Source organism: Narcine bancroftii, chromosome 2 (genome assembly GCF_036971445.1).
Source record: "Narcine bancroftii isolate sNarBan1 chromosome 2, sNarBan1.hap1, whole genome shotgun sequence".
In the NCBI taxonomy this organism is placed as follows: Eukaryota; Metazoa; Chordata; class Chondrichthyes; order Torpediniformes; family Narcinidae; genus Narcine; species Narcine bancroftii.
The window spans coordinates 204,762,858-204,772,870 of record NC_091470.1 but is presented as its reverse complement, the minus strand read 5'-3'; the positions used below and the strand labels follow the sequence as shown (position 1 = coordinate 204,772,870).

Sequence of the window (10,013 nt, the reverse complement as noted above, 5' to 3'; positions counted from 1 at the left end):
GAATATCCAGTGAGGGAGAGAAACAGGCGTTCAGTGTATAACGAAGTGAAGTGTTCAGTGGGGGATGGAGAGAAGTGTACAGTAAGGGTTGAAGAGAGGATTTCAGTTTGAAACGGTGATTAAGCTACAGTTTGGAACGGAGAGAAGTTTCCTGTGAACTAAAGTGAGAAAGGTCCTATGAGAGACGGAGAGATGGGTTCAGTGAGGAACGGAGAGAATGTTTCAGTGATGTACAGGGAAAAGGAAGAATTGAGGAATGGAGAGAAGGTTCCAGTGTGGCATGGAGTGAAGGGTTATGTGAAGGATGGAGAATAGGGTTCAGAGAGGAACGGAGAGAGGCCTTCAGTGTACGACTGAGTGAAGGGATCAGTGAGGGACGGAGAAAAGGGATCATTGAGGGACGGATAGAGGCGTTCAATCAGGAATGTATTAAGTGTTCAGTGAGGGACGGAGAGAAGGGTTCAGTGAGGGATGTGGAGAATGTTTCAGTGATGGATGGAGAAAAGATTTCAGTGAGGAGTGGAGAGAAGGAATCAGTGGGCAACGGACTGAAGGGTTCAGTAAGGGGCGGAGTAAATGTGTCAGTGAAGGATGGAGAGAAGGATTCAGTGAGGAAAGGAGACAAGGGATCAATGGGGAATGGACAGAAGCGTTCAGTGAGTGGCGGAGAAATGCATTCAGTGAGGAACGGAGAGATGCCTTCAGTGTGCGACTGAGAGATGGGATCCGTGTGTGACGAAGAGAAGGTATCATTGAGGGACAGGGAGAACCGCTCAGTGAAGGATGGAGGGAGGGATCACTGAGGGATGGAGAGAGCCATTGCATCAGGAATGTAAATAAGTGTTCAGTGAGGGATTTGGAGAATGGTTCAGTGATGGATGGAGAGAGGCATTTAGTAAGGAATGGAGATTGCTTTTAGTGATGAACAGAGTGAACGATTCATTGAGTGATGGACAGGAGGCTTCAGTGACGGATATAGAGAATGGATCAGTGAGTGACGAGATGAGGTGTTCAGTAAGGAAGGGATAGAAGGGTTCAGTGACGAATGGAGAGAAGGGTTCAGTGACGAAAGGGAAGAAGTGTTCAGTGAAGGTTGGAGTGAAGGGTTCAGTGAGGGTTAGACAGAAGGGTTCAGTGAGGAACGGAGAGAAGGCCTTCAGTGTGGGAAGGAGAAAAGGGATCAGTCGGGAACGGCATGAAGGGTTCTGAGCGACGGGGAAACGGGTTCAGTGAAGGTTGGAGAGAAGGATTTACTGAAGATAGGAGAGAAGGGATCAGTGGGGAAAGGACTGAAGGGTTTGGTGAGGGGAGGAGGAAAGGCTTCATTGATGGACGGAGGGAAGGGTTCAGTGACGAAAGGAGATAGGCCTTCAGTTGTTTTTTTCGAAACTTTATTGATTAATTTTAAAATATGAAGAAAGTAAGTAATTCACGTACAGAAAAAATACAAAATAAAGTAATACAAGCACAAAGTAACATAGTTAATACAATACCAATCTCGGCATCTCTCCCTTACAACTAAAAACTAAGACTAAAAAAATATTTTAACCCCTAAACACCCCCCTCCCCAACCCCACAATAAAGAGTGAAGAATTAATACTATTAGTAAAATTTTTAAAAATTAAAAATGTATATCTTAAAAAAAAGATCGATATGTTTAAAAAACAAAAAAAATTAATTAAGTATTAATTATTAATCCAAAAAAATTTATTATATAAGAATATATATGAAAAAACAAAAACAAAAAGAACATAAACGAAGAAAAACAACAAATAATAAAAAACTTTAAAAAAAGAAAAAAAAAGAAAACATATATATAGAAAAAATATATAATAAAATAAGTTTTTTTAAAGAAAATATGATTAATTCAAACTTATTTAAATTGTATATAATCAATAAATGGGGTCCACTTTAACTTACAAAAAGACATCTTATCTTCTATAGAAAAAGATGTTCTTTCCATAATCAAACAAATCTTCATCTCTGAATACCACTATCTAAAGACAATACATTTCTATTCTTCCAAGTAATCACTATACATTTCTTGGCCACTGCCAGCGCTAAGTGAATAAAATAAAATTTGGTTTTAGTAAGTCAGATCTTTGTTTTCGTTGTGATCAGGTTTCTGGTACTTTTTTACATGCTGCTTGGTTGTGTGATCGTTTACAACAATTTTGGAAAGGTATTCAATCTGTATTTAATAATCTATATAATCTTCATATTGTATTAGACCCTGATATATTTTTATTAGGGAATATGTAACCGTTGATTATTTAGAATTAGATAATTACGAGAGAGGCCTTCAGTGTGCTACAGAGAAAAGGGATCAGTGAGGGACGGAGAGAAGGGATCACTGAGGGAAGAATAGAGCCGTTAAATCAGGAATGGAAATAAGTGTTCAGTGACTGACGGAGAGAAGGATACAGTGAGGGATGTGGAGAATGGTTCAGTGATGGATAGAGAGAAGTTTTCAGTGAGGAATGGAGAGAAGGGATTAGTGGGCAACGGACTGAAGGGTTCAGTGAGGGGCCGAGAGAAGCGTTCAGTGAGGGAAGAAGAGAAGGGATAAGTGGGGAACGGACTGGATGATTCAGTGAGTGACGGAGTAAAGGGGTCAGTGAAGGATGGAGAGAAGGATTCAGTGAAGAAAGGAGAGAAGGGTTCAGTGGGCAACGGACTGAAGGGTTCAGTGAGGAGCAGAGAGATGCATTCGGTGAAGAACGGAGAGAAGGTTTCAATATTGAACGGCGAAAAGGCTTTAGTGACCGAAATAGAAAATGGTCCAGTGTGGGAGGGGAGAAAGGTTCAGTGAGGTAGGGTGAGAATGGCTCACTGAGGGATGGAGAGAAGGGATCGTTGGGGAACGCACTGAATGGTTCAGTGAGTGATGGAGAAAAGCGTTCAGTGAGGGACGGATAGACGGTATCATTGTGTGACAGGGACAATGGCTCAGTGAGGGACGGATAGACGGTATCATTGTGTGACAGGGACAATGGCTCAGTGAGGGACGGAGAGACGGAGAGAAGTGATCACTGAGGGATGGAGAGAGGCGTTCAATCAGGAATGTAAATATGTGTTCAGTGAGAGAATGGTTTAGTGATGGGAGAGAGGCATTTAGTCAGGAAGGGAGAGTGCATTTACTGAGGAACAGAGTGAACGACTCATTGAGTGATGGACAGAAGGGTTCAGTGAGTGACTGACAAAAGGGTTCAGTGAAGGACTGAGTGAAGGGATCAGTGAGGGACGGAGAGAAGGTAGCATTGAGGGACAGGGAGAATGGCTCAGTGACGGACGTAGAAAAGTGATCAGTGAGGTATGGAGAGAGGCGTTCAATCAGGAATGTAAATAAGTGTTCAGTGAGGGGTTTGGAGAATGGTTCACTTATTGATGGAGAGAGGCATTTAGTCAGGAACGGAATGTGCATTCAGTGAGGAACAGAGTGAACGATTCATTGAGTGATGGACAGAAGGGTTCAGTAACAGATAGAGAGAATGGTGCAGTGAGGGACGAGGAGAAGTGTGCAGTAAGGAAGGGTTGAAGGATTCAGTGATGAATGGAGAGAAGGTTTCAGTGAGGAAAAGTAAGAAGGGTTTAGTGAGGGTTGGAGAGAAGGATTCAGTGAGGGGCGGAGAGATGCATTCAGTGAGGAATGGAGAGTAGGTTTCAGTATGGAACAGAGAGAAGGGTTTAGTGACCGAAATAGAGAATGGACCAGTGAGGGAGGGGAGAAGGGTTCAGTGAGATAGGGTGAGAATGGTTCAGTGAGGGACAGAGAGAAGGGATCATTGGGAAACGGACTGAAGGTTTCAGTGAGTGAGGGAGAAAAGCGTTCAGTGAAGGACGGGGAGAAGGGATCAATGAGGGACGGAGAGAAGGTATCATTGAGAGGCAGGGAGAATGGCTCAGTGAGGGGAGAAGAGAAGGAATCACTGATGGACGGAGAGAGGCGTTCAATTAGCAATGTAAATAAATATTCAGTGAAGGATTTGGAGAATGGTTCAGTGATTGATGGTGAGAAGCATTTCGTCAAGAACGGAGTGTGCATTTAGTGAGGAACAGAGTGAACAATTCATTGAGTGATGGACAGAAGGGTTCAGTGACGGATGGAGAGAATGGTCCAGTTAGGGACTGGGAGAAGTGTTCAGTGAAGAAGGGGGAGAAGGATTCAGTGAGGAATGGTGAGAAGGGTTCAGTGAGGAAAAGGAAGAAGTATTCAGTGAGGGATGGAGAGAAGGGTTCAGTGAGGGACGGAGATAAATGTTCAGTGAAGAACGGAAATAGGCGTTCATTGAGGGATAGAGAGAATGGATCAGTGAGGGGCGGAGAGAAGGATTCATTGCAGAAGATAGAGAAGGGATCAATGAGGAATAGAGAGAAGGGTTCAGTTAGGGACGGAGAGAAATGTTCACTGAGGAATGGAGAGAGCCGTTCTGTGAGGGACAGAGACAAGGTTTCAGTGAACAACGAGGGGAAAGGTGCAGTGAGTGATAGAGGGAATGTTTTAATGAGGGACAGAGAGAATATCCAGTGAGGGAAAGAAACAGGCGTTCAGTGTATAACGAGGAGAAGGGTTCAGTGGGGGATGGAGAGAAGTGTACAGTAAGGGTTGAAGAGAGGATTTCAGTTTGAAACGGTGATTAATCTACAGTTTAGAACGGAGAGAAGTTTCCAGTGAACTAAAGGGAGAAAGTTCCTATGAGAGACGGAGAGAAGGGTTCAGTGAGGAACGGAGAGAATGTTTCAGTGATGTACAGGGAAAAGAAAGAATTGAGGAATGGAGAGAAGGTCCCAGTGTGGCATGGAGTGAAGGGTTATGTGAAGGATGGAGAATAGGGTTCAGAGAGGAACGGAGAGAGGCCTTCAATGTACGACTGAGAGAGGGGATCAGTGAGGGACGGAGAGAAGGGATCATTGAGGGACGGATAGAGGCATTCAATCAGGAATGTAATAAGTGTTCAGTGAGGGACGGAGAGAAGGGTTCAGTGAGAGATGTGGAGAATGTTTCAGTGATGGATGGAGAAAAGATTTCAGTGAGGAGTGGAGAGAAGGAATCAGTGGGCAACGGACTGAAGGGTTCAGTAAGGTGCGGAGAGAAGCGTTCGGTTAGGAAAGAAGAGAAGGGATCAGTGGGGAATGGAATGAATGGTTCAGTGAGTGACGGAGTAAATGGGTCAGTGAAGGATGGAGAGAAGGATTCAGTGAGGAAAGGAGACAAGGGATCAGTGGGGAATGGACAGAAGCGTTCAGTGAGTGGCGGAGAAATGCATTCAGTGAGGAACGGAGAGATGCCTTCAGTGTGCGACTGAGAGATGGGATCAGTGTGTGACGGAGAAATGTATCATTGAGGGACAGGGAGAACGGCTCAGTGAGGGACGGAGGGAAGGGATCACTAAGGGATGGAGAGAGCCATTGCATCAGGAATGTAAATAAGTGTTCAGTGAGGGATTTGGAGAATGGTTCAGTGATGGATGGAGAGAGGCATTTAGTCAGGAACGGAGGTTGCTTTTACTGATGAACAGAGTGAACGATTCATTGAGTGCTGGACAGGAGACTTCAGTGACGGATATAGAGAATGGATCAGTAAGTTACGGGATGAGGTGTTCAGTAGGGAAGGGGTAGAAGTGTTCAGTGAAGGTTGGAGTGAAGGGTTCAGTGAGGGTTAGAGAGAAGGGTTCAGTGAGGAACGGAGAGAAACTCTTCAGTGTGGGAAGGAGAAAAGGGATCAGTCGGGAACGGCATGAAGGGTTCTGAGTGACGGGGAAACGGGTTCAGTGAAGGATGGAGAGAAGGATTTACTGAAGAAAGGAGAGAAGGGATCAGTGGGGAAAGGACTGAAAGTTTCGGTGAGGGGAGGAGGAAATGCTTCATTGATGGACGGAGGGAAGGGTTCAGTGACGAAAGGAGATAGGCCTTCAGTTGTTTTTTCGAAACTTTATTGATTAATTTTAAAATATGAAGAAAGTAAGTAATTCACGTACAGAAAAAATACAAAATAAAGTAATACAAGCACAAAGTAACATAGTTAATACAATACCAATCTCGGCATCTCTCCCTAACAACTAAAAACTAAGACTAAAAAAATTTTTAACCCCTAAACACCCCCCTCCCCAACCCCACAATAAAGAGTGAAGAATTAATACTATTAGTAAAATTTTAAAAAAATAAAAATGTATATCTTAAAAAAAAGATCGATATATATAAAAAACAAAAAAAATATTAATTAAGTATTAATTATTAATCCAAAAAAAATTTTATTATATAAGAATATATATGAAAAAACAAAAACAAATAGAACTTAAACGAAAAAAAAACAACTAATAATAAAAAAACGAAAAAAAAAGAAAACATATATATAGAAAAAATATATAATAAAATAAGTTTTTTTAAAGAAAAAATCATTAATTCAAACTTATTTAAATTGTATATAATCAATAAATGGGGTCCACTTTAACTTACAAAAAGACATCTTATCTTCTATAGAAAAAGATGTTCTTTCCATAATCAAACAAAAGTCAGATCTTTGTTTTCGTTGTGATCAGGTTTCTGGTACTTTTTTACATGCTGCTTGGTTGTGTGATCGTTTACAACAATTTTGGAAAGGTATTCAATCTGTATTTAATAATCTATATAATCTTCATATTGTATTAGACCCTGATATATTTTTATTAGGGAATATGCAACCGTTGATTGATTTAGAATTAGATAATTACGAGAGAGGCCTTCAGTGTGCTACAGAGAAAAGGGATCAGTGAGGGATGGACAGAAGGGATCACTGAGGGAAGAATAGAGCCGTTAAATCAGGAATGGAAATAAGTGTTCAGTGACTGACGGAGAGAAGGATACAGTGAGGGATGTGGAGAATGGTTCAGTGATGGATAGAGAGAAGTTTTCATTGAGAAATGGAGAGAAGGGATTAGTGGGCAACGGACTGAAGGGTTCAGTGATGGGCCGAGAGAAGCGTTCAGTGAGGGAAGAAGAGAAGATATAAGTGGGGAACGGACTGAATGGTTCAGTGAGTGACGGAGTAAAGTGGTCAGTGAAGGATGGAGAGAAGGATTCAGTGAAGAAAGGAGAGAAGGGTTCAGTGGGCAATGGACTGAAGGGTTCAGTGAGGAGCGGAGAGATGCATTCGGTGAAGAACAGAGAGAAGGTTTCAATATGGAACGACGAAAAGGCTTTAGTGACCGAAATAGAGAATGGTCCAGTGTGGGAGGGGAGAAAGGTTCAGTGAGGTAGGGTGAGAATGGCTCAGTGAGGGACGGAGAGAAGGGATCATTGGGGAACAGACTGAATGGTTCAGTGAATGACGGAGAAAAATGTTCAGTGAGGGACGGAAAGAAGGTATCATTGAGGGAAAGGGACAATGGCTCAGTGAGGGACAGAGGGACGGAGAGAAGTGATCACTGAGGGACGGAGAGAGGCGTTCCATCAGGAATGTAAATAAGTGTTCAGTGATGGATTTGGAGAATGGTTCACTTATTGATGGAGAGAGGCATTTAGTCAGGGACGAAGTGTGCATTTAGTGAGGAACAGAGTGAACAATTCATTGAGTAATGGACAGAAGGATTCTGTGACATATAGAGAGAATGGTCCAGTGAGGGACGGCCAGAAATGTTCAGTAAGGAAGAAATGAAGGGTTCAGTGATGAATGGAGAGAAACTTTCAGTGAGGAAAAGGAAGAAGTGTTCAGTGAGGAATTTGGAGAATGGTTCAGTGTTTGATGGAGATTGGTATTACGTCAGGAACGGAGAGTGCATTTAGTGAGGAACAGCGTGAATGATTCATTGCGTGATGGACAGAAGGGTTCAGTGACGGATGGAGAGAATGGTCCAGTGATGGTCGTGGAGAAATATTCAGTAAGGAAGGGGTAGAAAGGTTCAGTGAGGAATGGTGAGAAGGGTTCAGTGAGGAAAAGGAAGAATTGTTCAGTGAGGGTTGGAGAGAAGGGTTCAGTAAGGGACGGAGATAAATGTTCAGTGAGGTACGGAGATAGGCGTTCATTGAGGGACAGAGAAAATGGATCAGTGAGTGGCGGAGAGAAAGGTTAATTGTGGGAGGTAGAGATTGGAGCAGTGACGAAAAGAGAGAAGGGTTCAGTTAGGGTCGAGAGAAGTTTTCACTGAGGAAGGGAGAGAGCCGTTCAGTAAGGGACAGAGAGAAGGGTTCAGTGAACGACGAGGGGAAGGTTTCAGTGAGTATTAGAGGGAATGTTTCAATGAGGGATGGAGGGAATGTCCAGTGAGGGAAAGAAACAGGCGTTCATTGTATAACGGGGAGAAGGGTTCAGTGGGCGATGGAGAGAAGTGTACAGTAAGCGTTGAAGAGAGGATTTCAGTTTGAAACGGTGATAAAGCTACAGTTCGGAACGGAGAGAAGGTTTAAGTGAGCTAAAGGGAGAAAGGTCCTATGAGGGATGGAGAGAAGGGTTCAGTGAGGAACGGAGAGAATGTCTCAGTGACGGACGTAGAAAAGTGATCAGTGAGGGATGGAGAGAGGCGTTCAATCAGGAATGTAAATAAATGTTCAGTGAGGGATTTGGAGAATGGTTCAGTGATGGATGGAGAGAGGCATATAGTCAGGAACGGAGAGTGCTTTTAGTGATGAACAGAGTGAACAATTCATTGAGTGAAGGACAGAAGGATTCAGTGACGGATATAGAGAATTGAACAGTGAGTGACGGGGAGAAGTGTTCAGTAGGGAAGAGGGAAGGGTTCAGTGAGGAAAGGAGAGAAGGCTTCAGTGAGGCATGGACAGAAGCGTCCATTGAGGGACGCAAAGAAGCATTCAGCAAGGGGAGGAGAGAAGGGATCATTGGGGAACGGCATGAAGGGTTCAGTGAGTGACGGGGAAAAGGGTTCAGTGAATGATGGAGAGAAGCGTTCACTGAGGAAAGGAGAGAAGGCATCAGTGCGGATAGGACTGAAGGGTTCGATGAGGGGAGGAGAAAAGGCTTCAGTGAGGAACGGAGAGAAGGTTTCAGTGTGGAACGAGGAGAAGGGTGTAGTTACCGAAATGGAGAATGGTCCAGTGTGCGAGGGGAGAAGGGTTCAGTGAGGTAGGGTGAGAATGGTTCAGTGTCGACGGAGAGAAGGGATCATTGGAGAACGGACTGAAGGGTTCAGTGAGTGACAGAGAAAATCGTTCAGTGAAGGACGGAGAGAAGGGATCACTGAGGGACGGAGAGAGGCGTTCAATCAGGAATGTAAATAAGTGTTCAGTGAGAGATTTGGAGAATGAATCAGTGATGGAGGGAGAGAGTCAATTAGTCAGGAACGGGAAGTGCATTTAGTGAGGAACAGAGTGAAAGATTCATTGAGTGATGGACAGAAGGGTTCAGTGAAGGATGGAGAGAAAGATCCAGTGACGGACGGGGAGAAGTGTTCAGTAAGGAAGCGGGAGAAGGATTCAGTGAGGAATGGAGAGAAGGGATCATTGAGGAACGGACAGAAGGGTTCAGTGAGTGACTGAGTAAAGAGGTCAGTGAAGGATGGAGAGAAGGGGTCAGTGGGGAATGGACTGAAGGATTCAGTGAGGAGCGGAGAGATTCATTCAGTGAGGAACGGAGAGAAGGTTTCAGTATGGAACGGGGAGAAGGGTGTAGTGACCGAATTAGAGAATGGTCCAGTGTGGGAGGGGAGAAGGGTTCAGTCAGGTAGGATGAGAATGGTTCAGTGCTGACGGAGAGAAGGGATCATTGGAGAACGGATTGAAGGGTTCAGTGAGTGATGGAGAAAAGCGTTCAGTGAAGGACGTAGAGAAGCGATCACTGAGGGACGGAGAGAGGCATTCAATCAGGAATGTAAATAAGTGTTCAGTGAGAGATTTGGAGAATGAATCAGTGATGGAGGGAGAGAGTCAATTAGTCAGGAATGGACAGTGCATTTAGTGAGGAACAGAGTGAACGATTCATTGAGTGATGGAAAGAAGGGTTCAGGGATGGATTGGGAGAATGCACACGTGAGGGACGGGTAGAAGTGTTCAGTACGGAAGGGGTAGAAGGGTTCAGTGAAGAA

At 43.9% G+C, this 10,013-nt stretch overlaps 1 protein-coding gene across 1 annotated transcript; it reads left to right on the top strand.

Annotated features, from left to right (window-relative positions):
• The first annotated feature begins 921 nt into the window (after window positions 1-921).
• On the top strand, window positions 922-5,306 carry LOC138753072 (S-antigen protein-like). The gene is made up of 4 exons (XM_069915664.1): window positions 922-990; window positions 2,122-2,128; window positions 4,032-4,527; window positions 4,649-5,306. Exons 1-4 carry the CDS (start codon window positions 922-924, stop codon window positions 5,304-5,306), a joined length of 1,230 nt encoding a protein of 409 aa, XP_069771765.1.
• Window positions 5,307-10,013: the final 4,707 nt, after the last annotated feature.

Excerpts from the sequence above, each read along its gene's own strand:
- LOC138753072 (XM_069915664.1), top strand. The coding sequence starts at position 922 with ATGAACAGAGTGAACGATTCATTGAGTGATGGACAGGAGGCTTCAGTG. Across the intron at positions 4,528-4,648 it reads AGGGACAGAGAGAATATCCA|TTTAGAACGGAGAGAAGTTT; the intron begins GTGAGGGAAAGA and ends ATTAATCTACAG.